Source organism: Batrachochytrium dendrobatidis (genome assembly GCF_000203795.2).
Source record: "Batrachochytrium dendrobatidis JAM81 unplaced genomic scaffold BATDEscaffold_16, whole genome shotgun sequence".
Classification (NCBI taxonomy): domain Eukaryota; kingdom Fungi; phylum Chytridiomycota; class Chytridiomycetes; order Rhizophydiales; genus Batrachochytrium; species Batrachochytrium dendrobatidis.
This window is the reverse complement of record NW_006281114.1, coordinates 122,654-150,288: the sequence shown is the minus strand read 5'-3', so window position 1 is coordinate 150,288 and position 27,635 is coordinate 122,654. Positions and strand designations below refer to the sequence as shown.

At 38.5% G+C, this 27,635-nt stretch overlaps 9 protein-coding genes across 9 annotated transcripts; 5 read left to right on the top strand and 4 right to left on the bottom strand.

Moving 5' to 3' along the window:
• Window positions 1-67: 67 nt before the first annotated feature.
• On the bottom strand, window positions 68-2,339 carry BATDEDRAFT_28023 (uncharacterized protein; the record flags this gene model as incomplete). Its single annotated transcript, XM_006682324.1, has 2 exons — window positions 68-1,813; window positions 1,920-2,339. The coding sequence occupies 2 exons, from the start codon at window positions 2,337-2,339 to the stop codon at window positions 68-70; spliced, it is 2,166 nt and encodes a 721-aa protein (XP_006682387.1).
• A 118-nt stretch (window positions 2,340-2,457) lies between these two features.
• On the top strand, window positions 2,458-4,910 carry BATDEDRAFT_92242 (TFIIH/NER complex subunit TFB2; the record flags this gene model as incomplete). Its single annotated transcript, XM_006682460.1, has 12 exons — window positions 2,458-2,487; window positions 2,616-2,704; window positions 2,865-2,969; window positions 3,062-3,190; window positions 3,272-3,416; window positions 3,495-3,538; window positions 3,616-3,739; window positions 3,845-3,913; window positions 3,991-4,074; window positions 4,152-4,433; window positions 4,516-4,563; window positions 4,644-4,910. 12 exons carry the CDS (start codon window positions 2,458-2,460, stop codon window positions 4,908-4,910), a joined length of 1,416 nt encoding a protein of 471 aa, XP_006682523.1.
• A 127-nt stretch (window positions 4,911-5,037) lies between these two features.
• BATDEDRAFT_92243 (uncharacterized protein) lies at window positions 5,038-6,173 on the top strand (the record flags this gene model as incomplete). The annotated part of the gene is made up of 5 exons (XM_006682459.1): window positions 5,038-5,388; window positions 5,545-5,569; window positions 5,643-5,808; window positions 5,881-5,976; window positions 6,047-6,173. The coding sequence occupies 5 exons, from the start codon at window positions 5,038-5,040 to the stop codon at window positions 6,171-6,173; spliced, it is 765 nt and encodes a 254-aa protein (XP_006682522.1).
• Window positions 6,174-6,348: 175 nt separating this feature from the next.
• BATDEDRAFT_36145 (uncharacterized protein) lies at window positions 6,349-11,032 on the top strand (the record flags this gene model as incomplete). The annotated part of the gene is made up of 17 exons (XM_006682384.1): window positions 6,349-6,504; window positions 6,745-6,817; window positions 6,948-7,136; window positions 7,198-7,298; window positions 7,371-7,544; window positions 7,623-7,829; window positions 7,918-8,116; window positions 8,184-8,257; window positions 8,332-8,542; window positions 8,627-9,001; window positions 9,092-9,354; window positions 9,408-9,581; window positions 9,666-9,758; window positions 9,828-9,962; window positions 10,036-10,187; window positions 10,281-10,718; window positions 10,798-11,032. The coding sequence occupies 17 exons, from the start codon at window positions 6,349-6,351 to the stop codon at window positions 10,985-10,987; spliced, it is 3,204 nt and encodes a 1,067-aa protein (XP_006682447.1). The 3' UTR covers window positions 10,988-11,032.
• Window positions 11,033-11,256: 224 nt separating this feature from the next.
• BATDEDRAFT_5132 (uncharacterized protein) lies at window positions 11,257-11,883 on the bottom strand (the record flags this gene model as incomplete). The annotated part of the gene is made up of 1 exon (XM_006682273.1): window positions 11,257-11,883. A coding segment is annotated over one exon (627 nt), but the record flags the coding sequence as incomplete, so codon positions are not given.
• A 706-nt stretch (window positions 11,884-12,589) lies between these two features.
• Window positions 12,590-14,609, bottom strand: BATDEDRAFT_30823 (uncharacterized protein; the record flags this gene model as incomplete). The annotated part of the gene is made up of 9 exons (XM_006682370.1): window positions 12,590-12,931; window positions 13,034-13,160; window positions 13,225-13,325; window positions 13,394-13,547; window positions 13,630-13,782; window positions 13,898-13,973; window positions 14,111-14,259; window positions 14,347-14,412; window positions 14,539-14,609. The coding sequence occupies 9 exons, from the start codon at window positions 14,607-14,609 to the stop codon at window positions 12,590-12,592; spliced, it is 1,239 nt and encodes a 412-aa protein (XP_006682433.1).
• A 444-nt stretch (window positions 14,610-15,053) lies between these two features.
• BATDEDRAFT_92126 (uncharacterized protein) lies at window positions 15,054-17,715 on the top strand (the record flags this gene model as incomplete). Its single annotated transcript, XM_006682458.1, has 9 exons — window positions 15,054-15,292; window positions 15,884-16,189; window positions 16,280-16,363; window positions 16,493-16,709; window positions 16,805-16,949; window positions 17,021-17,038; window positions 17,108-17,177; window positions 17,283-17,415; window positions 17,504-17,715. 9 exons carry the CDS (start codon window positions 15,054-15,056, stop codon window positions 17,597-17,599), a joined length of 1,308 nt encoding a protein of 435 aa, XP_006682521.1. The 3' UTR covers window positions 17,600-17,715.
• Window positions 17,716-17,724: 9 nt separating this feature from the next.
• On the bottom strand, window positions 17,725-20,440 carry BATDEDRAFT_36144 (uncharacterized protein; the record flags this gene model as incomplete). The annotated part of the gene is made up of 11 exons (XM_006682383.1): window positions 17,725-17,813; window positions 17,905-18,020; window positions 18,109-18,171; window positions 18,258-18,276; window positions 18,348-18,421; window positions 18,484-18,682; window positions 18,791-18,835; window positions 18,945-19,271; window positions 19,364-19,446; window positions 19,543-19,743; window positions 20,121-20,440. The coding sequence occupies 11 exons, from the start codon at window positions 20,438-20,440 to the stop codon at window positions 17,746-17,748; spliced, it is 1,515 nt and encodes a 504-aa protein (XP_006682446.1). The 3' UTR covers window positions 17,725-17,745.
• Window positions 20,441-20,593: 153 nt separating this feature from the next.
• BATDEDRAFT_92244 (uncharacterized protein) lies at window positions 20,594-27,616 on the top strand (the record flags this gene model as incomplete). The annotated part of the gene is made up of 21 exons (XM_006682457.1): window positions 20,594-20,642; window positions 20,844-20,965; window positions 21,091-21,237; window positions 21,347-21,427; window positions 21,498-21,626; window positions 21,697-21,995; window positions 22,090-22,193; window positions 22,267-22,331; window positions 22,439-22,618; window positions 22,688-22,792; window positions 22,880-23,903; window positions 24,034-24,169; window positions 24,277-25,690; window positions 25,777-25,949; window positions 26,042-26,273; window positions 26,340-26,445; window positions 26,537-26,646; window positions 26,727-26,857; window positions 26,945-27,350; window positions 27,425-27,508; window positions 27,587-27,616. 21 exons carry the CDS (start codon window positions 20,594-20,596, stop codon window positions 27,614-27,616), a joined length of 5,127 nt encoding a protein of 1,708 aa, XP_006682520.1.
• Window positions 27,617-27,635: the final 19 nt, after the last annotated feature.

The following is a 27,635-nucleotide window of genomic DNA, read 5'->3' as shown; positions in this document are numbered from 1 at the left end:
AGTTTGGGCTGCTTGAGAAATAAGAGACCACAATGTATGTACATGCATTTGTACTCAAAAGTATACATCACTCAAGTGCATAGTTGGAAATAAGCTGGTTGATCCATGGATGCTGCTTGAAATTGATATCCCGATGCTCCATCCAAGACTTGACACAATCCACTTCAGATTTGCTAAGTCTTGTCGACATGCTGGGTGTGGGTTGCAACGGCATCACTGATGCAGCACACAACAGTGCATCTAAAACTACCAATAAGCGATCATCCCCAGTTCGTTTAGAAACACTAAGCGAATAGTGCATTCGACAAAGTACGGATGAAGGTCCATGTTCCAAAACGGTATCCACAATTGACACAAGTCCCGAAACAGATGGTGTCCAGCAAGAAAGAGCTGCAAGTTGCGGTAGGATAACAATACTGCTTGACGGGTTTTTTGCAATGCGTAATGCGACACCATCAGAAATACCTGAATTGGCTCCAAAAATAGAATGAATACGATTAAAGCGAGAAAAAAGTGTCGTTTCAGACAAATCTTGACATATCAGCTCGACAAGTGGCTCAGATAGAGTATTCAATAGATTCGATTGATCCCACAGTATATTGGGTGACTTTACGTAGTCGAATGAAAGATCTAATGCTTTCCACGCGTCATCAAACTTGGATTGTTTCATCAAGGCAAAAAACAGCGGTAAAGTGGCCATGGTAAAGCAGTCTGATCTCTCAGAAAAGGGTATATGATGATACATTTTAGAGTGAATCTCTACAGCTTTGCTCATATTTTTATCTTGAATACACCGGTCCACGAGACATACAAACGTGGTGGATTTAAGATCAGCTAGCGATTTCAAAGCACTTGCACAATCATAAATTTCAACCCATAAGGATTGAACAGTATCGCTTTTGCTTGCAGCATTAGTGTCGAGTTCTTTTACTTTTTCAAAGTGTGCAAACTTTTGTAAATATATATTGAGCAGGATGGGGGTCAGTTGTTTAGTTTTGAATGAGCTGGTTATGTCGAATACTTGCTTGAGAATATCGACACGATTACACTTTTCCGAAATAAGAGCTACAGATTCACAGAACAGAATGGATTGTGCTTCAGATCTATTCGATAGAATAAAGTGCTGCAAGATGTCAAGGGCAGTTTCTGGATCAAGATAAGTAGTGCAGGCTGTCATGAGAAACTTGTATAATGGCACGAGAGCCGTTTCGGACGAGTATTGGAAAGTATTTGAATATTTGACTAATAGCTGCAGTGCTTCTTTGGGTCTTTTTAGATGAGAAAGTGAAACGCAGACATTTTTTAAATACAACAAATTTGGAGCGACAAAGCACGATGGATTCTCAGAAATGGCTATTAGCTGGAGATGACAGGCATATGCAGCAGAAAACATACGACGACGCACAAACGAATCGATGATGGTTTGGAAAAGTTGTGGCATAATTTTTAGTTTGCTGGATTTGAAAACAGAAACAAGGGCATCGACATTGTAATGATCACCACGACGAGCATATTCTGCAATCAGAATTTCGAATGCGCTTCGATTGGGGTAGGGCAGAAAAGTTGCTTTAGTTGATTCATAAAAGTGAGGACTAGAGGATGGAAGTACCAATGTCCCAAATGGGGTAGCAATATGTGATGTTGGCAGTGTATCTGCAGAGGTAGTTCGCATGCAGGTAAACAGAGAAGTAGCAGATTCTAGAGCATCGTTGGCAACCAAGGACTGCAGTAACACGGTATAAGCCCAAGAGGCAGCACGTATATTTAGCAAATGCATTTTATTGAACAAACGAACCAGTTTCCGCACATCATTCTATTATTAGGTTATCAGTCAGCATTCAAGATGTAATTTAAACATTTGCAATTCTAGATTACTTGATAGCGTATTATACATGGCAAAATAAACTCGGCACATTTACCTGTTGCCCAAGCAAGAGCGCAAGTCGATAATATTGAGAAGCAGTGGCAGCCTTTCCAAGCCTATCTATAATCCGTTCCAAAACGATAGTTTTGAATGCAACATTATCCGAATCAATAGCTAGAGTGTCATTTACAATGTTGAAAAGCTGCCTATGCTTATCCAGAGTGAAATTCGATGATTTAAGTGATTTGGAAATTAGCTCAGAATACTCTTCCCATGGAGAGATAGTCTTTGTAATGTCGGTAGTCCTGGAATTGGCATGGTGGTCTTGAAGGTCTTTGACAGCAGATTTGAGTGAAGATCCAGTCAAGGATGTGTAATATTGAGTATTCCGGTAGATAAAAGCAAGACGAGGATAGCCAGCAGCAATCCTGCACACTAGTTGGTTGGCAGTAAATCCAGTGGTTGCAATAGTCATGGTCAATGTGATGAATGGTTTTGACAGCAATTTGAGTCGTTCCAGAACACCCTCAGGGAATTGAGGGATAGATTTGCTGGCTGGAATCCAATGTCAACTTTGTAATACAGTCTGCATGATGCTTGCTGAAGCTTCTTCTCCCATCAGTGTGAGTGCTGCTTTAAGAATAAGTTTGAGTTTCTGGATTGAACGAGATTGACTCGACTGCACATGCATTCTGGTATGGGTTCAACTCCTAATTTGGCTGCGTAATCTGATCTTATTATGCGACAATAGGGGAATGTTGGCCAGTATTTAGAGTCTCTTCCTAGACCTGTTTTGGACAGATTGTTTGCTCAGCCTGCTACTTGTCTAGCCATTCTTCGGTGAGTTATTTTCTTGTGTTTGAATCCATGCACAAATCTTTGAATCTCAAATATTGGTCAAATCATCCAATATGCTTCTTTGTATATGATCAAGTATCAACTCGGCAGGATTTCATTGGTTTACATTTATTTCAAAACACTGACATGTTTTACAATTTAGTCTTCTTCCTGATCTGGCAAAGCACACTATACTAAGACTGCTCTATACTAGCATGACAGTTAAGATATCAGATATTGAAACTTGGGAAACACATGAATACAGTGGGTATGCTCAACAATCGATTCATGATTTTCCATTTATATTGGTTTGTTAAAGATTGCATTTGAAAGTGAGTGCTAATGGATTAAACCCAACAGTCAATTTTCACATGCAGTTACTGGACTGGCAAAACTACATATTCTGTCAATAAAAAACGAAGGATCTCATAAATCAGTTCATATCAACTCTGTGTTTCAAAAAAGCATACATAATGCACTTGTTGGAAGGTATGACTTGTTTAATGCGACTGAAATATGGGTGGTGTTGATGAATTCATGTTCAAGACTGACATTCCATCTCTATTGTAGTGGTAGTCATACTTCATTTGGTATGCCCTGTGAAACGATAGATAAGCACCGGCCAAGTATCGCGTTTTTGGAAACGTATGCCAAAGAATGTTGGGAGTCAGTACTGCACTATCTGGTTGGAACTCCATCAGATAAGCGGCCAAAGGTAAATGTTGGGTCATTGTAGTATAAACTTCTATCAGCGTGTTGATGCGTCTAATGTTTTAAACTTGTTTTCAATTAGGCAATAGTAAAGCTTTTGGAAAAGTCGGGTTTGATGGCACCCATGTAGGTTAAAGCATGAGTTTTGTATTCAAGCATCTGCTATTTTTAAATCATAAAATGTTGATGTATGTTTATATTAGATCTTCAACAAATGCAGCTCACAATGGAGATTTGCGGATAACATCAAAAGGATTTCAGTTTTTATTACAGGATGTCAATGTGCAAATATGGGCGTTTTTGCTGCAGTATTTGGAAATGGCCGAGGTGTGTTGATTTGGTCAACAAGTGTAGTTTATTTAGTCCGAATGATAAGAAAATAATGCATTGGCCAGTGATTATATCTACTGACTTTTGTATCCAATTTTATAGCAACTTAACATGGAGCTTGTTGAAGTATTAAACTTTTTTTTCCAGCTTGGTAGTTTGGAACTTGGACAGGTATTTTTAAATTGAAATGGAAATGGAAATGCAATACCAATTTTACTGACCTGTTTTGCATTTAACCATAAACTCAGGACTACTCTGTAGAAGTTTTGACTCCAACACAAAAACATATGCTGGACGATCTTAAGCATTTAGGTCTTATATATCAACGAAAGGTACAATGCTATATTGAGTATTTTTACCACTTGGATTTTTCAGGCCGAATCTAACACTGTTTGCCACACGGTATTAGAAAAAATCGACTCGATTTTATCCAACCCATTTAGCCACATCTCTCACGTCCGGAGCCAGTGCTGGTGCAGTATTGTCTCCACGATCGCTTGAGGCAGATTCGGATGGATTTATTATTATTGAGACCAATTACCGTGTCTATGCATACACGGACTCGCCATTACAAATTGCAGTATTGAGTTTGTTTATAGAGATGCGTGTTCGGTTTGCCAATATGGTGATTGGAATCATTACTCGAGATAGCGTACGAGAGGCTTTGGCCAAGGGTATATCTGCTGAGCAGGTAAAGTGATACGATTGAGCTGTCATGAAATGTTTACATTATAATGGATAAGAGGTTGCTGATACCATTAGTTTTAAACCAGATTATTGCATACCTTACAACCCATGCACATCCAGAGATGAAAAAGGGGGTAAGATTTACATGTTTGGTTTACTATTTAAATTTATGATTTGTCCAAAGCAACTAACACACTGGTTTATGCATACCAAGTCACCTGTGCTTCCTACAACTATAGTGGATCAGGTTCGACTTTGGGAAATGGAGCGAAATCGTCTTCGGATTTCACGCGGACACCTTTACCAGATGTTTTCTGGTGAGCAAGAGTATCGTGAGATTTTAAAGTATGCAACAGATCTTGGATATGAGCTATGGCACTCTGATTCAAAGAGACTTGTAGTTGTATCAGCAGAAGGACATGAGCACATTAAAGTGTTTTTTTCCAAGCAGAGAAATAAACAGTTGGGTGCTGCGAAATGAAGATTGAATCTACAGATCAAGCTATCCAAGATATTAAATAAACTGGATTGGTGATTTTAAATTGGATGTGCTAGTATGAGGTTTGTAAAGGGTTTTAACCTTGAAGGGGTTTTCTTGAGTCATATCGATGAAACCAACTAAATCTGAGCGCAACAGCAGTGACACTGGATCAAGCCATAGTGCATCGGAGAGTATATTCAAACAGTCAAGTTTAGATGTATTGTCAAGACAAACGTCGCATTCCTATAGAGCACTTGGTAATCGCTCTTTGGTGACTCCATATGCAAAGTGTCGTAAAGCAACCTCAGTAAAGCAGAAACAGACTAAAGAAATGGTACAGACTACTCTACAACTAGGACAACGTCAACCTAGATCTCAAAAGTGTAAGGAGTGTGAGATGGAGTATTCGATTGGATCAGCTGAAGACGATCAATTGCATAAAGCATATCACAGACAATACATGGATGGAATTCGATGGGTAAGTTGAATGTATTCAGAGCTCATTGACCTCTTATCTGTAGTGACACTGCATTGAGTTTACACTCTTCCACATGTCTGTCTACACTTAGCAAGTCTCACTTCCGTCTCTGTTTATTGGTTTGGATCGATCCTTTATTATCCACATTCATTCAAGCGAGCATCCAAAGGAATGGTGCAAGGTGAGACAGTCTACATTGCAGTTGAATAGGAGATTTGAATCCTAACGCAGTGTCTCCCAGTTTCTTAATCTAGTCAGTATCGTAGACAAGGAACTTGGTGCCATTCCAAGTGATATTCCCAAGACTGGAACTGGACAAGGATTTGTATGCTTGACACCAGATGGACGAGTCAAGGGTTGTGTACTAGCTGAACCCATTCACTACGCACATGAGTCAATAAGCGATACCACATATTCCGAGTGAGTATTTCATGATCGTGAAATCCATTATTATATTTGTATGCTGATGAACTTTCTACGATTGAATTGTAGTGAGAGAGTGGATGCCATTTGTGGAATAAGTCGCATATGGGTATCAAAACTAGACAGAAGACAAGGCATTGCAACACGATTGTTGGATGCAGTGCGGTAAGTAACTGAATCTGGTTCATATTAATTATCATGTATGGCTAGTCTAACAACATTCACATTGATTCAGTCATCGGTTTATTCTGGGACAAGTTCTTCCACATCAACTGTTGGCATTGTCACAACCTTCAAGTGCTGGTCGACTATTAGCAAATCATTACTTTGGGAATCCATTCCGCGTGTATCTGATTGAATAACATTCACAGACCATCACTAGACTCACAGGACAATATCTAAAATACATGCTTTCAAGTATCTTATAATAATACGACTTGATGGACTCTTGTTCATGATGGGATCACGTGTAAATAAGAGTGGGTTGAAGTGTTGGACAATCGAATACTTTGTCAACTTATTCCCAAGATATTGGTCATGGCTGCAACCAGTATAGAGATCCCGTTGCTTCGTAGTGGACAGACAAATGAAGTGCTGGAAGTCGACTTGAATGACTTGCGTGCAAATCATGATCATATTATTGATATTCTGACATCTGAGGACGGTTCATTGTCACTGTTTCTCGAGTTTGCGGTTAGTCTGGCTTATGACTTTCATAACCTAATGGATTGTACAAATTCATTGGTTTATGTCTATTAGTGTGGTCTATCTGTCACTGTCTTGGTCAACTCAACATTTATATCTCTCCTTCATCCTATCCAACTGGACTCATTTCCTTGAAAGGCTGGACGGATTCAGAGTTTCTTGGATCAACTGCATTCTAGCTTGCATATCACTTGCACTATAGATCTAATCAACCTTATAATACTTTAGTTTCAATACCTCAAGAGAGACATGGTAGACGAATTCGAAATATTTCTTCAAAAAGGTCGAGAGATTGGACAAGGTGAATTGCCAATACGCTGGCTTGCATCTCTTGAAATTGCATTGTTTCCGTCTTCCAAAAAACATAATATTCGTACTCTGAATATGTCAATCAAGCTCAATCTTTTGATAATCTTGTTTCGTTATTTTAGCTCGTAATTCTCGTAGAGAGGAAAACTCGTTGATTTTGATTCTGAATACTCTGGCTTCGCACTATATTGAAAAGGCAAAATCGGAATCTGATCCATCCATCCACGATCAGTTTATTGCAAATGCAACACAGATTTTAAACGATGCCGAACGTTTGGATAGAATGCATTTGTACACTATTGTCGGAAAAGGTAGATTGTGCCATTCGCATCTTTGAAATCGTCCTGTATTCATTCTATTTTATTCAATTAGCAAACGTCATGCTTTCTCGGAACCAGCTTGATCAAGCACTGTACACATTCCGTGGAGCTCTAAACCAGGAACCAAACTTTTTACCTGCGCTTATTGGATCGGTAACCCTATACAGTTTTATATAATGGATGAGTGGTTTTGGTTTTAGCAATGCACTAATTTCCAAGAAACAGTCTTGCGTTCATTTTTTAAAACAAGATTTTAAATCTGCACTAGCCGGATACCAGACCATCCTTCGAATAAATCCAACCATTAAGCCAGATGTTCGCATACCCATCGGGATATGCTTTCACCGTCTTGGAATGGAAAAAAAAGCCCACGCTGCATTTCTTAGAGCAGTTTCTCTTGTAAGCTATTTCAACCCATTTCATCAAAACACTTGTTCAATGGCTGTATCGTAACTGACAGTAATAATAAATGGATAGAATCCAGATAACTTGGATGCGCTTGCTTTGCTATCCATCTTGGAAAACAATCGAGCAATAAGTACTACGGCAACACCTGAAGAGAAAAATACCGCCATGACTGCTGCTGGTGGCTATTTGGCTCGAGGATATCGTCAAAATAACCGTCACTCTATAATCTTTAACCTGATGTCCGATCGCTTTTTTTCAAAAGGAGACTATGGAAAGGTATCATTTCAATACCTTGACTTTTTTCAGTTTTATATCTGAAATGTGCAAGTCTAATATCCTGTATACATAAATGCGACAATGACAGGCTCGAGTGTTTTCAGAATCTGCTCTGCGTCTTCCTGGAAGTAAAATGTCCTGTGCAGATTCGTATGCGCTTCGTGGAAAAATCGCCCAGGCTGAGATGAATTATGACTTGGCCTACACCTGTTTTGTAAAGGCAAGTGAATTGAATCCCGACTCAGTTCTTATTCAGTTTGGACTTGGCCAGCTGCAAATATACAAGAGTAAGCATTTTTAATGTATATTTGAACAATGGTGTCAATCGATCCTAACATATTATAAAAACGACAGAACAATTTGATGAGGCTATGGTACCACTTGAAAAAGTACTTGCCAAAGTTCCAGATAATTACGAAGCATTGGCGGTAAGTTCAAAACTTGCAACTTCAAGAATTTGTATTGCTGAATTTTATATCTAACATGATTGATTGTGTTGTAGATTGCCACAGAGATTTATGCACAGCTACCAGATTCTGCCCAAAAAGTGTCAGAAAAACTGGATCGTTTAAAAAAGATCTTTCGTAGCTACTTTGAAGAGGAACATGGCTTTAAAGCCAAGACGGATGACGATGAATACATCAACGATCCCGAGTTGCTTATTGTTATTGGCTGCTATTTTTCAAAGCAAGACCTTAAACAAGCTGAAAAGGGTGTGCGATGATTGATCACTTGGAGATACAAAGCACTTTGGTTTTGAGCTTGTGTTAATTATCTTTTTATTGTTTGGCATTTAGCTTTTGATCGTGCCATTCGTATTTTGGAAACAATACCAGACATGTCAGTTGCACCGGAGCTTTTTAATAATCTTGGTGCTCTTTATCACCTTGATGCTCAACAGCTAATCCAACACGCGAGTGATTTGGGATCTAGTCGTCCAACCAGTCTTGGAGATTCAAGGTCTGCTTTGCAACTACTTGAATTGGCCAAATCTTTTTATGATCGCGCTTTTGAAGCAAGTCCAACTACTGTTGAACCGGGTGACGCTTCAGATATTTTACAGACTACTGTGCGATACAATCTTGCTCGTCTTAATGAAACTCTTGGTGATACAGAAAAAGCAAAGGCGCAATATCTTGCTATTTTGAACGATCATCCTGCATATGTAGATTGTATGTAAATTTTTAGTCCAGATGAGATATATACGGCTTTATAATGTTTGAGATTTGTAGCACGTTTTGATTAGTTTTATTTTTGTGCAGGTTTGCTTCGTCTTGGATATATATCTCAGAATAGTGGTGACAATGCAACTGCATTGGATCGGTACAGTGATGCTCTTGCCATTGACGAAAATAATGTCAAAGCATGGTCACTTGTTGCCAACGCCCATCTTGAGAGTAAGGCGCTTCGACCAGCTAGAAAAGCGTTTGAGAAAATTCTTCAAGAAATTGACAAGTACGACATGTTTTCACTATGCAGCACAGGAAACATGTGTCTAAAGTTTGCTCGTACTGATTCCAAGCAGGTAATTTTACTTTGCGTTTATTTTGGTGCATACAAGGTTACTATACTCATCAGGATAAACTATTTTTGGGGATTGGTGTGCAGCGCGATATTCACTGTAAACGTGCTGTCGAGTTTTTTACCAAGGCGCTTCGTTTGGACTCTCGTAACATGTATGCTGCTACAGGAATCGCCATTGCATTTGCTTACTTTGGTGATATGGACGAAGCCCGTGAAATTCTTACTCAGGTAACTTTTAATGTCGGTTGGTTAAACGTCAATACTATTGTCATTTTAATTTTGTGAGTTTCAATCTTTACTGCTTTTGAATAGATACAAGAGGCAGCTGGTACAAATATCAATGTTACTCTTAATTTGGCACACATTTTGGTGGAACTTGGACTTCCACATTCTGCTATTCCTTTGGTACGTGTTCCATCTGTATTATCAATGCATGGTCGAGTATTGTCACTAACTGCTTTATTGTGGCGCTAGTACGAGTCAATAAAAAAACGATCCACTACAGCCGATATTGATGTTATTCGATCCTTGGCCCGCGCACACTACATTATTGCGAAAACTGAAAAGCTGCCAGATGCAATGGCTACAGTAGCTGCAAGACTTAAAGAGGTTCGTATTTAGCACTACTTTAACGTATACATGGCGTATATTAATTACAATGAATCTGAAATGGAGTATTTAGGCTTGTGATTTGAAACCCAACGATTTGGCACTTCAATACAATTTGGCTCTGGCAAAGCAGCAGTATGCGCAAATTCTCAACGAACAACCTAAAGAAAAGCGACCTCTGTCGCTATTACGGAGCGCCGTAATAGGTTTGGAAGCTTCTGAAAAGTATGTATTTTAAAACTAGTTTTTTCATTGTGTTGTGAGTTGCAAGCCAGATTTGGTTTTTGCTCAAAGTGCTCCGTCTAATGAATCTTGTAGAACTTTTGAAGAATTAAGTAAGCACAAGCCAAATCCACAACTTGGATATGATGTTGAACGTGCCAAAGAACGTGCAAAGTATTCCAAGGGTGTGCGTCGTACTACAGAAAAAAAGATTCACGAAACCGAAGTTTTAGACTCGCAGCGCGAAGAACGTTTAGCAGAAATCCGTGCCAAACGTGAAGAAGCAGCCGAGATCAAGCGTAGTGAAGAAAAACAGCGTGCATTGAATGAACAACTTAGATTGGAAGAGCTCGATCGTAAACGTCGAGAGCTGCAAGCGATTGTTCAGGAAGACAATGAAAAAATGCGAGTTGAGTTGGAGATGGAAAAGGCAAAGCCTATACGTCGCAAGGCTGCTACGAATGAGGATGACGAAGATGACATGAATCAACACGTTGATCAATCTGAAGCTGATGGGTTCACACCAAGTAAAGGGTACGTTTCAAGCATGAACCATGTCAGTTGCTAAAGCTTGTTGGTGTGCATCTAACCATTTAAACTATAAACCATTTAGAAAACAAAAGCGTAAAAGGAAAGAAAAGATGAGAGAAAAGCAATCTAGTGACGAGGCACAGATTTTAAATACAAATTCGACAATAGCATCTGATGACGAGGATGAAATGATGATGAAACGAGCCAAAGTGTTGGGTGTCCGCTCGAAATTATCGACTGCTGTTATTGGGGAAAGCGATGAAGAGGAGTAATCTTTGATGGATGCCTGCAAAATGAATGCTTTAGCTTTATTCTCCAAAGTATCAAAATGCTCTTGTGGCTGCGTGCCGATAGCAAAAATAAAGCCGATGATATACTTTTAAACTGGCGCATTATAAATGCATCAAACATGGAAGCTGAGATCTATTGATTCTGTTTATTTAGATTAGACAAGGTGAGATAATAAAGCACAAGACCATTGTTTTGATCATTCATTATCGTGATCATCATCATTATCCAACGTGGGTTCATCCTCTTGCTTTACAGTAAAAGCATATGTTCTAGACGGTCGCTTCAAGATCTCGCTATTATCATCCGTACTCAGTCCTTCGGAGAATCCAATTGTTCTACGATGCGAGTATCCAGGAAACGCTTCAGGATGAAATACAAACGATCTTAAACAACTCATGCCTCCATTCGCCTTGGCTAACCCTTTAACATCCCACAAGTCGTATGGCATTCCTGTTTTGACAGTAATGTAAATCACACCATCTTTTGAATCTCCGTAAAGCGATCGAGAAGTAAGGAGATGCATGGCCGAAGCCAAAAAATCACTGATGAGTGTCTGGTTTTGCTGGATATTACGAGTTTGGTCCTTTATACCCAATCCAACATGTGGAAAATTAAAGATAATGCAATCAAAGCGTTTTGATTTTAGCAGTTTTGTTTTATGCAAGACGGTTGCATCAATGTTGAAGAGAGTAGTGGATTCCCAATCAGCAAGAAGTGCCAGATTTTCTACTGAATCGGGATACTTGGACACCACAGTAGAGTGAGAATCGTAGCTAGTTGCTGTGAGATGAAGGGTTCCAGAAAGTTCTTGTATGAGAGATGCAGCAAAACTGAAATTCCCTTCGCCAACTAAAAGAACAGTATCATCCGATTCAAAATAAAAACTCTGTTGGCTCTTGATGCTTCGAATTACACATGGTTGAGTTGCAGTAAGAGATCCAGTCTTGGCATGTGGTGATGATCGCTTTTTAACGTTGGATGAGGGTGTGGATTGCTGTTTCTTGGCATGTTTGGATACTGGCTTACTCATGTTTTTGAGTAGCTGAACCAGTTTTGCCTTTTTTGGTTTTCCCATTGTGTTCTGTATTCAAAAAACTGTTGTCAAAAGTATTAGAAACCTTGCAATCGTATTCATGTAAAATAAAACTGATTTATTTTTAAAAAAAATGGTTGAATATTTGTTACGCTTATTAGGAATTGACCTTTTCAATACAAAATCTAATACATGTTCGCGCTCCAACTCAGAGTGTCAAGGTGCAGGACATACTAAAACTGCAATATACTGATTTAAATATGCGTCCAGTTGCTATTAGTGTTTTATTTACATGAATGCGACTGATTTCAGGATAAACAAGTGATTCGTTTACAGAAAAAAACTTGACACTCAAAGGTTTATCATCAACCCTGCACGGTTTGATTTGAATCAAAAGTTATTCAAGTATAGATTATCATGTTCATTTCAAATGACAGCTTGTTTATTCAAGTTGCTCTGCAGGGATCATGGGATTCTCCTCACTGTAGATGTTGCTTGCCTAAAAATAAATTCAATTAGACAAATAGTTCAATGTGCTGTATAGATTAAATCAAAAAACACCCATTACCATCTGCCACACTTGACATATATTGTCTTCTGCCACACTGCATAGAACCCATGGATCGTTAGAATTCCAGCTAAAGTCTGAGATTTTGTTGGTATGGCCACCATGTACAAAGAGAAGTTCTGGTGGTCCATCCTCAGCATCTTCTGGAGATTGCTCCTCGCCAATACGGCTAAGATCCCAAATATTCAATCTTCTGTCGCCACTGGAACTGGCAAGAATGGTTTCGTTATGAGGAGACCAAGCAAGCTGCAATATTTCGTCCTGGTGAGACTCGAATGAGTGCAGACGATGTTGTAGATTGCGCATATCCCACAAAGCCACAGTCTATGCAAGACATTCCATATATATCGAATAAAAGCAACTTAGTATTAGTATCGACATGACATTTAATTCACCTGCAGTGCATTGAGCGCGGTGATGAATTACCTTGTCGGCAGAACCTGTGGCAAGAAGATGTTCGTTCTTTGGGTTGAATGCAACACAGTTGATTTCAGCAGAATGAGTATCAACACAAAATGATGCCTTGCTGGAGGAGGCTGAGCGTGTGTCCCAGCTGTAAACATGCATATAATTACAAATGTCTTGTTAAATACTCTGAACAAGTGCGTTATTTTTACATCAATATCTGCATACAAAAACATGGTACTTGCATCATCATTTTTCTATCATCACCCACAGAGGCAAATACAGATTCGATCAGCTCAGACCAAGCAACGTCCTTTTCAATAAATCGTATCAGTAATACGTAGACTTGACAAAATTCAGCTGCCTATAGTGTACACTTACTTCAACCCAAGCAGTATGCGCAGTGTATTTTCGAACTGGATCCATGGTTTTCCTATCTTTAGAAAACTTGCGGATATCCCAAGAGCAAATAGTAGTGTCTTCAGAAGCAGTGAGCAGGTCACCCTCGCGACGAGAATGCCATGACATGCCATAACTGATAGTTTATAAGCTGTTTAATCAGTAAACTGCAGACATTGCCCAATAGAACCCAACACAAACATCCAATATTTACTTACCCTTCTTTGGTATGACTGACAAGTTTGATTTCTGGATTGCAGATACCATCAGAACTTGGAGTCGATGTATGCTTTGTGCGATCAAAAATATAGACAGGACCCATGCAAGTGCGAGTAGCAATAATATCTGGGTTTTGAGGCATATACCTTGCTCTAGAACATGGGGTAAATTGTCCATAAAGTCAGAATGAGTGTGATTAGTTTCAGACACAAGATCTTGGGAAAATACCAAACCAAAGTTGATTAGATGTAAACATTAATAGATTACCTGTTGACTTCGCCATCGTGATTGATCTTTTGAATAATATTGATTTTGCAATCAGCACCACCGTAGCCGCCAGCATCTGCTTTCAACCACCAGAGTTTACACAACAATTGTCCATATCAGTCAAATGCAAATCAGAGTCAGCCAAAATTCGCAATAGGTTAAATTCAAAAGGAAATAAAAGTACTAACCAGACAACACATCAATGCAACTTACCACCACGTTCATGGTCGTTGCTTTGTCCATTTACTTCAACATTCTCATTAGGGAGTTGAACTTGAGCGATCTGCAAGTAATTTTGTGCACCTTCAGAGGTATGTGTTCCAATAAGAAGTCTATGCAGAACATAGTCCTTTCCTTCGGGCCTTGATAGATATGCAAAGACCAAACACAGATACGAACATCAGTGATTAAACCGACAAGTTGGAATCAGAATCAACCACACAGATTACCGTTCAACATCAGGAAACCACTGGCAGGTCAAGGTAGGCCATTCAAGAGCATGAGTAACTACCAGACTATATCAGGTTTAAAACAAGATTAGTGTTTCTAGTAATAGACTGGACAGGAATACGACCAAGATCATCAATAGAAACGCTTGCTCCCACTATTTATAATCGCAAGATACCAACAGAAATCCTTACTCATAAAGAAAAGGACTGTTTTTCTTCCAGATCTTGTACTCTTCGTTGATGAGCTTCTCCTCCATGATCATACGGTCCTCTTTTTTGTAGTTTCCTAAGATTGTGCAAGTGGAAAAATAAGCATAAAGTGCAAGCAGTGCATTGGTAAGTGGAAGATCAAGACTGAGCGTATACATTAGTTTATGCATAACAGAATGAAGATCTGGCAGATGTCCAGGCCATCAGATTGAAACGCAATTGGAGTCGGACAAGTGGATTTAAAGCCTTTATCAAAAATAAAGAATATCATCAAGAAACACAGCGTAAACAGGATCAGCAGTAATCTTTGAAGTAGTACCTCCAAGGTGTGCAGACTCGGCATCCACAGGCAGCGTCATTATCAGCGTAATTGATTTCAAGCCAGACAAGAAACGCAATCAAATTGTATGCACAATTAACCACGTGTTGGCCACGTGTGTATCACGTGTGTATCAATCACTTGTGCAGTTTGGGTGTTTGCAGTCCAACCCAACAACATGCAAACCAATCTGTCTGCCACCACCGGCAATGTCTGGATTGACTGTGAAGATCATGAAAATATTAATGAAAATACAGACAATGTTTCTATTGAAACTGCTGATTTGCTCATGAATGCGTTATCTAATCTGACATTTGACGATGAAGGATTTGCTACCGAGACTTCCGATGCTCAATTACAGGTTGAAGATTCAATCCTAGGACTCTTGCGAGAACATAGCTGTAATCCAAATCCAGTGTATGTCTTATGAGTCCTGGAAAATGATATGAATTGACATTATCGCATTTCATTAATGCATCGGGTTTATTGACAATGAGAAATTAATATCGTCTTGTATGGATGTCGTATATATTGACTGCCATATTCACATAAAATGGATCACTTTTCTGTATCTTGCATTGCTTGTATCTTGTTTGAATGATACAATGGCCAAATATGTGTTACGCTCTTTTACTACAAATTGATCTGTTTAATCGACACTTTCAATTCTTTAAAGCAACGTTCATATAATGTTCACACAAACTATAGTTTTGAACTGAAATCATTTCTTTCTCCACATTTGGCATAGCCATGCATTTTACGATCGTTAGACTCGTTACAATACAGTACAAGTTTGATGTTGTCAAACTTTTAAACTCATACGTTCGCGTTCTAGTTTGAAAAGATTGCACTGTTGTTTACATGCCAATCATTTCATTGATACTGGCTGTTTATTATTCACACTTTTATTCCGTGTTTCATTCTATGTGAATATGGCTGTAAATAGACACTTGAGAATATTAGTTCTATTTATTTTACTCATGTGCTGTTTTTGAATTATATTATTAGGTTATTACGATCAAAGCATATTGATTACATTCAACACGCATTTGCTGGTCTCAAATGTGGATGGGTATCTCTAGATGCAAGCAAACCTTGGCTAATCATGTGGATGATGCATACCTTGGATCTACTTGGCACTGAAATTCCCCTTACCATTAAAATACGTGCTGTCAGTTCATTGGCTGCCTGTCAACATCCTGATGGTGGATATGGCGGTGGACCTGGTCAAATTCCTCATCTTGCAACAACTTATGCTGCTGTAAATGCACTTGCAATCATTGGAACTGAGGATGCGTTTCAGTCAATTAATCGGTACATTTTATTGGTTGATGTGGTGACTAACACACTGTTAGCTTGATGGAATAATCTGTTATGAGCTAGTTAATAACTCTGCAATTTTAGATGGAAACTGTATAATTTTCTGGAGCAAATGAAGCAAGAAAATGGATCATACCGCATGCACAATGGAGGGGAGATTGATGTTCGGTAAGATTTACTTTGCGTACATTTTGTTCGACTGTAAATCGATTATTATTTTAAAAATCATATTCAAAATGTTACTCTTTATATCAACCATGCTAATATTCTTTAAAATATGTTTGTGTTTTGGTATAGTGGTACCTACTGCGCAGTGAATACAGCCAAACTGCTTCATATTCTTACTGACAAATTGATGGATCGCGCAAGTGAGTTTATCGTCCAATGCCAAAGCTACGAAGGCGGTATGGGTGCTGTTCCTGGCATTGAAGCTCATGGTGGATACAGTTACTGTGCTGTAGCTGCCATGGAGATCATGGGGAAAATGAACATGTTGGACATGGATGCTCTCACAGTGAGTTGCACTAGATTTAGAACATGCGAGTTGGGTACTGATCTATAGTAAAAGTATTTTCAGCTTACAATCATACTTTTTTGTTTATTGTTAAGCAATGGGTCTGCTCTCGTCAAATGGCACTAGAAGGTGGCTTTAGTGGACGTGCCAATAAGCTCGTGGATGGATGCTATTCTCTTTGGCAAGGCGGTATCGTGTCACTGATTGAAATGCATCTCAAACGCAAAACAGGCCAGCAAGGTAAAGCATAGCTTTTATCATTGGCTTGAAACTTTTGCGCATGTTTATGTATTCTAACTTTTCAAATTCAGTCAACCTATTAAATCGCGGTAATAGATTTAGTTTTAAACACAGGCAGTGCTGAAGCTGCTTAAATACTAATCTTACATTTTGAGTAGATGCACTTGAAAGATACATTGTAGTCTGTTGCCAAGGCGGGCGAGGGGGCTTAAGGGACAAGCCTAGAAAGTATGAAGTTGCAATAGGTTTAACGCCCATCTTTATATCTTACTGGCTGTTTGTATGTATTTTACTCACAATGCTTTGTACGTGTCCTATCATTCCAATGAATAGACCAGTTGATTATTATCACACCTGCTACTGCCTTAGTGGTCTTTCAGTTGCTCAACACATATACACGGAGCATAATGGTCAAGTTACGGCCGTACCACGGTCGCCTATTTTTGGCTCTTCTACAAACCTTGTTGTAAGTACTAATACAATTGCATAACCCGCCAAGATAAATGCAATATTGACCTGCTAATTCGCAAATATGTATGGTTGATTGTAATTAGAATCCGACACACCCAGCATATAACATTTGCATCAATCGTGCCAAAAATATCATTGATTATTTTTCAAAAATTGACATGACAGAATCCCGTTCTTAAAGTAAAAGCATTTTATTGATCTGGTTGGACAATGGCTGTTTTCGTTCTTTTCAATATCGCTTATTATGCGCGCTTAAATAAACCAATCGGGTCTAGTCAGTATTTGATTTGTAAAAACCCTCCAGCATTTGATATCTTTTCTTCATTCAACTATGTTTCACAAAGGATGACAAATCGACCGTAATGGTGATAATGCCAATGATAATTTCAAAGGCTATTTAGCGATACAATCAAGTAGAATCAATTCACAAAATAAGTTAGTGTGCACATTTCAACGTATATTCAAACCATTGCAAGTTTCTTACCAATAAGGATAATCACAATCCATTCAAGTTGTTCTCCATGAGAGCTATTGAGGTGCTCTTTAAGCATATCTAGTAGATCTGATATCACAGATACGCGCTGATTCAATAGCTCCACACTAGACAAGGTTTTAAACACAATTAAAACGAGACTGTTAGGTGAATATACAATACAATCCAATCCATTTAGTAAAATCAAAAGATTACCGCTGCGAAATTTCAAGATATCCACGAATAGCCATATACAATGGTTCCAATGGAGGCTCACTCCTAAAATACATAAGCAACATGATCCCAACAATAACTGATAAGCCATCTATATATTTGGGTAGACTGCCAAGTCAGGTATGATTTACCAGAAAATCTCAGGAGTGTCTAAACATAAACAGATACGTTAGGAGTTGTACGCTTATTAAATACAGCAATGAGAATACACATGACCTTACCCAATACATTTGAAACTAAATTAACGTTAATTCGCATAATAAATAGTTGACCAATTTTCTTGTTGATCGCAGTTCTATAACAAGGATTAGAACCCCGACAGGTCAGTCAAGTATACGTTCAAATACAATACAGTACCTTGACATGTGTATCTTTCCTTCTTCAGCCATAATTTGAGGTACGTGCTTAGTGCTCTCAATGGTTTCTTCAATCAGACCCTCAAATAGCGTCAGTTTTACAGACTGAGCAATTGCATGTGAAATTGTGATTTTTAACATAAAATTTGCAGGGTTTCTAAGAGTGATGATGTCATTGTAAATACGCGGCTGATAGAAAGCTACAGTCGCCAAATATGCGAGTTAAATTACCATATTATATGCCAGTTAGTGGTATATTATATCGTCCAAAAGGTTTAAAATAAGGGTTATAATCAGGTATAATTTACTGTTGTAGTGGAAATAAAACTGCTCCGTTTCAATAGACGATGCAGCTAAAATAAGTAACAGTGCAAATAATACAGTTAGAAACTCGGAGTGATTTCATGCATATATACATTGAGCAAAGCAGTCTACAATTCAATTGTGGATATTATGACATACGCAGATTCTCTTCTTCAAACCGCTCTAGATCATCCAAAATGATATGCTCTTCAGACTCGGTCAATCCCCACATGACAACAACGCCATAGTCAAAGTAAAGAACTTCTCCGATTGGGGCAATCCGTTTGGCTAAATTCTCATATGGAATGTTTCCAGGAATGCTTTTTCCAGAAGCATCAATGTTTTGATCAAAAAAGGAATTCACATCACCAACAGTGGGATTCAGTAATGTTCCAATTTCCTGTATATGGTCATGCACAGGCCGTATATCGATCAAATCTGGTGCGTTTAAATCTGTTTCTGAAAAGTTGAACGGGGTGTATATGACTAGCGAATCATCCAAAAGCAAGCGTGTCCATTATTAATAAGCAACACCAATAGACCAACCTCATTTTAAAATGAAACTCGACAATGTATACCTTCATCAATCCGCTTGGGTGAAATGTGATATTTTGCTTCTTTTTGTTTCAAGTGATCCATGAGTGCATCCATTTTATATGTACTAATCCAATCCATGCCAAATGGTGTATGGTGTTAACATTGATTTAAACATTCAATAAGCATGGTAATTAAATGAGATTTTGATCAATCGACATACTTGGCAGTACAATAAGCAGTCACCCGAGGAAGCCATTTTCTCTCCAATTTGGTCAGCCATCGTTCTTTGATTGTCTTTGCGGTAACATGGGGTAATTGAGGAATCTGATTGCAGTCTTGAGCATTGTCAAAGTCGGCAACATCAGCTCCAGCAGGTCCACCTTCAGGAAACAGCGTCAATTTCTGGGACGTCTTGGTTGTTCTAATATATATACGTTGATTCAAATAAGTCAATTTGCCTCGCGTATTGTCCAATATAAAAGCATTCAACATTTAGAATGCAAAAGTAATTCACAGCTCAAATACACGAATATGAACAACCAGTTTGGCAAAACTTTAGTTCAAATCCAAAATGCAACAGTGCTGGTACAACGGGTTATCCAAGTGCTAGGGTTGTAAAAAACAAGATTACAAGGTTGATACCAGATCAAAGTATTGACCCGCCAAGTAAAAGTAGGAATGCATATTAAACCATATCTTTGAAATGCAGTTCTTGTACATGAGATTATCAACAGAACGAGAATCAACGTAGCATATAGACTCGCTTAAAAAAAGTATAATTGAGATGTAAAAACCGACCTTTTTGGCATGCGTTGAGGTTGATTCTTTCCCACCATTGGAACGTAAGAAAGAGTGGCAACAGCCGGATAAGACATTAGTCCAGCACTTAGAGATTGGGTTGTGTTGGAAGCAATTTCAGTAGTAGGTGGAGCAGTAGCAGTTCTCTCCATTGCAACTCCATTATCAGTCAATGCAACACCATTGGACGTAGATTGGTCGTAGCTCTGTTGCCATACAAGTGGCAGTAGGGGCTCCGATGACTCTGAGTTTCTATTTGACCTGTTTGGCAGCGAAGCGTTGGCAGCAGTGTTTCCATTGGCAGATGCGAACGATGCCATGGTTGCGGTGAGGAAAGATCAAGACGATCATTTAAATGATCGTTTAAGTTGCACAATGTAAATCACGTGTTGTAAACTGATCGTGTTCGCTCTAGTTAATGCTGGCCTGCTGGCTTTTGCTTGACTGCGACCATCCACAAGCTATCTTCATCCATGAATACTATAAATAGCAGCACATCAACTACTATTTCAGATACTGATGGTTAGTCTATTCAATTTATATTCCACTTGCTCAGCAGTTTGTCTTGTTCATGCCGAGTTGGCTTCATGTTGATTCTCGTCAAGATTTGACTAGAACGGTCGGATTCAAAGTCAACCCCACTAAACAACTCTTTAACATGATCAATTTTTACCTTTTCATTTTAAACATTTCTATTTTATTTAAATGTGTCGCTATCTACAGAGGGTCGCAGAGATGTAGAGTTTAGAAAGTTTGGATCGGCCATCGAGCGTGCACTTCAGTCATTTGATTCTGTCAGTGAATGGGCTGATGTCATTGGATTTCTCACTCGACTTGGAAAGGTTGTATATTCCAAGTTACTATGATGGTCGTAAAACTCGGATCTAATGTGATTCATTGTCTATTACGGATCAGCATACTCACCATGTCAACACTCGTGATATATAATTATTGAATGCATTTTTAATAGATCTTTCAGCTCAACCAGCAGTTTTCGGCCGTTCCAAAAAAACTAATTGTTTCAAAACGTCTTGCACAATGTCTTAATCCAGCACTACCCAGCGGTGCTCATGCCAAAGCACTCGAAGTTTATTCCTTGATTTTTCAAGCTGCAGGAGTACGCTTTTTGTTGTTTTATTATTGTGTATCTACTTTATTTAGGCATTTTTATTTGATTTTAGTTAGATTGTTCACTAATCAATATCTGACACCAATATTTTTCATAGAAAGCACAAATGGCTGAAGACTTGATGTTGTGGTCATATGGCCTGTTTCCATTTGGTGCGCATGCTGCAGTTGCTGTCAAGGTCAGATACGTCCTGCTTTAAATTAGCATTGAAAACCACTGACATTTTTTCTGGATTTATTCCAATCCAGCCACTACTACTGGGTATTTATGAAAAATTCTATGTTCCACTTGGAACAAGTCTTCGTTCAGCACTAAAAGGACTTATTCTGGCCATTTATCCCATGCTTGAAGAAGAAGGAAATGAGTTCTTTGACAAAGTATGTAGTATGCATCTAAATGTTACAGTCTGGTGCTAAAGTTGTCAAGTCTGACTGATCATTTGCAAAGGCAGTGTCCATTTTGGACCAGATATCATTGGCAGTCGACCATACATACTTTTTTCACGCGTTGTGGCTCTCAATTATATCTGCAAGCAATCAGCGTCTTTCAGCAATACACTATATACTTCGACGGTTTTCAAAAATGAATAGCACAGAAGATATGGTCGTTGTTGTTGGTAGTAGTACAATCAATGATCAAGCTGAAATCTTGGCCCCTGCCTTGGTTTGTCTATTGAGCGATAAATCAGCTTTAGTTCAGCGTGGTGCACTTGAATTGCTTGTCACACACTTTCCAGCGACTACAACGTATGCTATTCTTTTTGAATTTTCATTTGGTGAAAATATTTACCACATGATTGGTTCTCTGCCGATAAATAACATTCGAAACATTGTATTTTAGACTATTGACTGTAGATGATATGCAACGTGTAGTTAGTGCTGCTGTTGGAGTTGTTCTTCGTCGAGACATGTCATTGAATAGACGGCTATACTCGTGGATATTGGGTAATCAAATACATATCTTTTAAAGTGAGAGCAGAGCATTACTTGACAATGCAACCCTTGCTTGTTGTATTAGGATCTGCTGAAGTACCGCTACGTAATGTATCAACCAACATTTCTCTGGTGTCGCAGGCTCTCAAGGTACAATACATTGCTTTATGTACTGATTTTATAGCACAACTTTTGCTGTAATACATTCTGAAATGATACCTTTCAATCTGACTGCATGTCTACGTTATCAATTATAGTGCATGTTTTATGCAAACAATTCTGCTACTCCAATTTCAGAACTTAATCGTCCTTATAAAATCATCATCTCGCTGCTGGATAAACCTGAACTTGGACCATTGATTATGGACACGCTTTTTTTGGATATTTTACGCTCACTTAAGCGACATTGTGAGCGCTCTAGCCAGCTTTCTGCAGAAGTAAAATGGATTTGGTTTTGTATGCACAACTATCATAGCATTGCCCAACTCACGATTGTTATTTTCTAGCTACTTTCTGTTGCAACTATGCTACTGGACAATCTTGATGCGTTTTTTATTTGGAAGCAGCTACATGAAATGCTGACGCTTGATAAGGATCATATAGAAATTCAGGTATGTTTATAGGCGAATTTGAAATGCCCTTTATTCATAACACACTTTTAAATCTTGGATACAATACTCAGTATTTTATTTGTATAGGATCTGGAACTGATTTTATTTGTACTGGAAAGTTTTAAATTTTCTGATGACGAAACACAGCGTGTGCATTTGCCATTCCTCTATCAAACTATTAGCGCTTCGCTGCAGATCACCTCGGAATCTAATCAACATCAGTCAAATATGGAACTGAGCTTGCGATTGTACATTTGTGCTAAAATTTCTGTACTTGTTGATAGCAATGTGTTTTCTAATTCATGGAATCTTCGCGAGTTTCGTGGGCTGAGTTTGGAGCGACGCGAGCGTTCAGCGTCTGAAATGAATATAGAGATGCATCCTTCAGACAGTATGGATAATGTATCATCACAAGATGCTTTGTGTGATTCTACAATGGAATTACTTTCTGGAAATTTGGATCTGTTGATACCAAGTATTTCTGCAGTTTACAGTTTAGCCGATTCCAGCGATCCACGCGTCCGAGATCAGCTTCAAAAGATCACGGTTGGTAAATCTCCATTAGACGCAGCACTAGCCTCAATACGCATCTTCACAGACTTTTTTATTCGTTGTACAAACCCAGCCGAATGTGTTTTTACAAGCAATACTCAATCTGATCAATCCTACAACTTTCGAATATGGGATTGTCTTATGAAAATCCTATCACGTCACGTTGAAGCTGGATCCTCGTTTTCAAAGTTTGATAGTGTGTGGATGAATGCCTTGGTTTCATTCAGTACTAGAAGTGATGCCGATTTTTCGTTGACGACTCTTGGGCTACGCACCTCGTTTTCTATTTTAATTTCTGCTCGATCACACTCTCGCACAACGATATCACACAGACTTTTATCTGAATCTAATATCAGCTTGATATGCTTTAAATTGTGGAATTTTTTGGTGTTTGAGCATCTACCATTCCACTCGGATTGCGTTGCGTTGATATTGAAGTTGACTGATATTACTGGTGTAGCTATGATTGAAGACTGCATTACAAAGCTAATGTCTCAAGGAAATACCAATCATCGCATTGAAGAGTTTTATAAATTTGGAATATTCTGGCGACATTTGGGTGAGTTTGAATTTATTGGGTTTGGTTGTCTCGACACTTTGCATGACCTAAGATCAAGCTACTCTGTAGAATCATGAAACTGATATCCGTGTATTTTTTGTTGTGCATTTTATTTTAATTTCTATATTAGAAAGGCTTAATTTGAACACCTGCTTGCTCTTTTCTCGTCCTCTTTTGCTTGTGCTTGACTCTCTCAAGAGTTATGATTTGCAACTGCAACTTTCTGCTCAAAATTGGATTCAATTGTTTGTAAAATCGTATGCTAGGTAAAGTAGATGATTTGATTGCTGTGTATGCTAATTGACTTTTAAACCCAACCACTAATTTGCTAATGTATTTATAATTCATGTAAATGTATGAAATTTTAAATCAGAGTCATACCACTACTTTTGACTGTTCTTACACACGTAGATATCTGCTTTGAGGTGATAAATGTACGAATTGACTCTGAATACGTTCAAGTAACCCGATTTACAAAACCCTTCAATCAAGCACAGGCCGGTCGCGCTTTTGATATTTTGAATCTATTGCTTGAATTTGATGACGTCAACTTTTTAAATTCAACCATGTCTTCCACCTTGATACAACCATGGATTGAATCTGCATGCATGTGGCCAGAAACATGTTTTGAAATCAGCATACCTAAATTAACGCTGCTGGATACAGCTATCATTATCTCGCTGAGATTTATTCTGGCCGATTTTGTTGATCTAGAATACCCTGATCCCAATGACCTATGTGCACATTTATTGATTCAGCAAAACTCGTGCTTGTTTCTGCAAAAAATCATTTCCCGATCAAGTGTGATGCCCGCATCGATTTCGTTTCTTGTTCATGATATGATTGTTTGCAAACTCCAAATATGTTTATTAGAAAAGAAATTGGAACTTCAGCCGCATCTTTTGAAGATTCTTGGCTTGATCTCAACACATGCTTATCAACACTACACTTTTCATCAACTTCATAGACTAAAGGCGGCCAATGATGATGCCATTCTTAAAGACAAGCCATTGATTGTAAAAACCATGCTAAAGGCAATATCGTCTCATCACAATCGCTCTATGCTAAAATATTGGCTAAACCTTGTACTTGCAAATATGCCGCGATTTCAATCCTACTTCACTTCGATTGTCTTGCCATTGTTTATTACAATGTGTGTTGAGTTGCGCGAGACACAGCATCAGTTTGCTCGACTGGCCCAATTTAGCATACCAAAATCAGCATCTGCACAAAACCTATTTTTTGCAGGTGGTTCCGGTTATAAACTTATTTCTGATCGGTCATCTTTCAATCTTTATGCCAACCCAGAATTTGACACATTGGCACTTCTTAATGGTATAAAAAGGATGTTGTTATTTAGTCTTCAGGAGGATAGAGGCATGTCGGGTGGAACACAATCCTCGAATGATACCCGTGGTCCTCTACTCAACATTACTTCTATTATTGGTAGTGTGTTAGTTCGTGATTCTCTGGGATCAGAGTCTGCAAACGATACTACCTCATTGCAAGGAGCCATTGATTTTGCTACAAAAAGCAAGATACTTGAATTGATGCCTGGCTTGTTTGCAATTCTTGCCGAGTATTGCACGATACTCGATAGGTATGAAGCAAAAGATGTAAAGCAAGACGGAGATTCAAACAGTCGTTTGGATGATAAAAGTAGCATTGCTGGACAAATTCGAATTTCTGTCAAGTGGGTGGTTGAAGCTGTTTACAAAACGTATCCGCAACAATTCATGGACGCGATTATTGAAGTGTGGTTTACTGAAGTCGAGCAAGCACCCAAGGTACTACTAAATAATTGCTGTTCCAAATGTGAATTTTTCCGTTTAACCTTTGTTTTTTAAACTTGCTTTATTATTATGGCATATAGCATGAAAGTCAAATTAAACATGCATCATTGTCACTCTTGGAATTGATTTCAGAATGCTCACAAAAAACTGTTGTCAATGTTGTGACGGAAGCAATGCGATTTCAACTGCCGTATTTGTATCTGTCTGCTTCGGCAAGTTTAAATAGAGACAAGTCAAAGGTTATCAAGCCAATGTGAGTCAGGTTCATTGAATCGCTATTTCTGCTTTTTATATGTCATTGTTTTTAACCTATTTTGAATGTGCAATCTTGTTGACTTGGGCTAGCCCCGATCTGAGTCTTTGTGCCTTTCTCGAGTATTACATTCGAAGCGTTGCCTCGTCAACCTACTTGAAAGAAAGCATGCCTATTTTGATAGCATACTTTAAGGAGGCGTGTGTTCAAGCTTCATCTATAAAATATATATTTCCACAACTGCTTTGCTTAATTGATTCGATTTTTGAAAAACTCCAAGGCATGACTACAGCGGAAGATAAACGTATGCGTCGTGAGGCAGAGGTAGTATATTGTTTAAAAATGTGACAGTTACTTATTACATGCTTACTGTGAATATGTGATTTTCAGGAAATACTCCAGCGAGTGATGGACTATTGTATATTGATTATTGGACGTGCGTTTGATCAAGGATCATGGCGCCGTGTTGTTACGGGAGATGTGACAGATTCGTTGTGTACGTTGATTTATTTTCCAGTATGAGCTAGCCAGCGTCAATACCTTGATGAATGATGCAACTAATACTGCTATGCATCTAATTGAGATAGTTCGAGATGAAAAGAGTGATACAACTACCGTGCGTGAATTGGATCCGCTTGGATTTGTTTCTATGGCGAGATCCACCACTAAACCAAGCGAAGATACTTTAATTCAAGAGGTATTGCTGATTGCTCTATAAAGCCATTCATTGTGATGCTAGTTTAATGATTGCTAATGATACGTTTACTTGTGATACAGACAATGGTTTATTTTGCAGACAAATTGATTCCAAATTTGACCAAGCTTATTCAGGACAATGACCGAATTGTAGCACTTTCCACCAACTTCACTTACTATGTGACTTCACCCATGTTGAAATCTCGACATAGGTAAGCTTTGGCCATTTGTTATTGATTAAAATGGCGAAAAGCTACTGAATAACAATATATTGACGTTCTGATTATTTTTAATTATAGTATGAACAAGCTTTTTTTAAACCCGGTACTCGATTGTATCTGTGCGTTTTCACAAATTCCCTCATCTCTTAAAGTATGCCGCAAAGATCTATGGGAAGCATTTCTAGACCCTCGCTTTTTTCAGCTTGGTTCACTCAGTTCCAAAAAATGGCAAAAAATCATGCATGCAGTGATGGCGTCTGACAAGGAACGACTCGCTGAACTATTAGCACGGATCTCAACTACATCATCGACAACGCTGTTTGTATCGCGTGAGCAAGAGTTGACCAATCGAGCTCAAATGTTACGAAGACTATCGTTTACTCTGTACGCTGCACCCAAAGATTTCTACTTGCCGTATCTTCCGGGGATCCAAGAAAAAATTGTTGAAGTTTTTAAAAACCCCTATATTATATTGCAGCTTGAGGTATAGTTTAGATGATGGGTTGTTTTTGGTGCTTTGGTGCTAATGCATTGATACTCTTAAATTGATCGACTTAGGGGTTTTTTTGCTTGCGGATTCTTTTTTGCCGTATCTCAGCCAAACACATGTCCAACTTTTGGCCAATGATTCTTAGCGAACTGGTAATTTTAATTTACTGTGAATAGCTCTTTTATGTATGCATGCACTGACTGATTTTTATTACAGATTCGAGTATTTAGTATTTATATTTGCGATCCGGCACTAAATAAGCCAGACGATCTTGCGCTT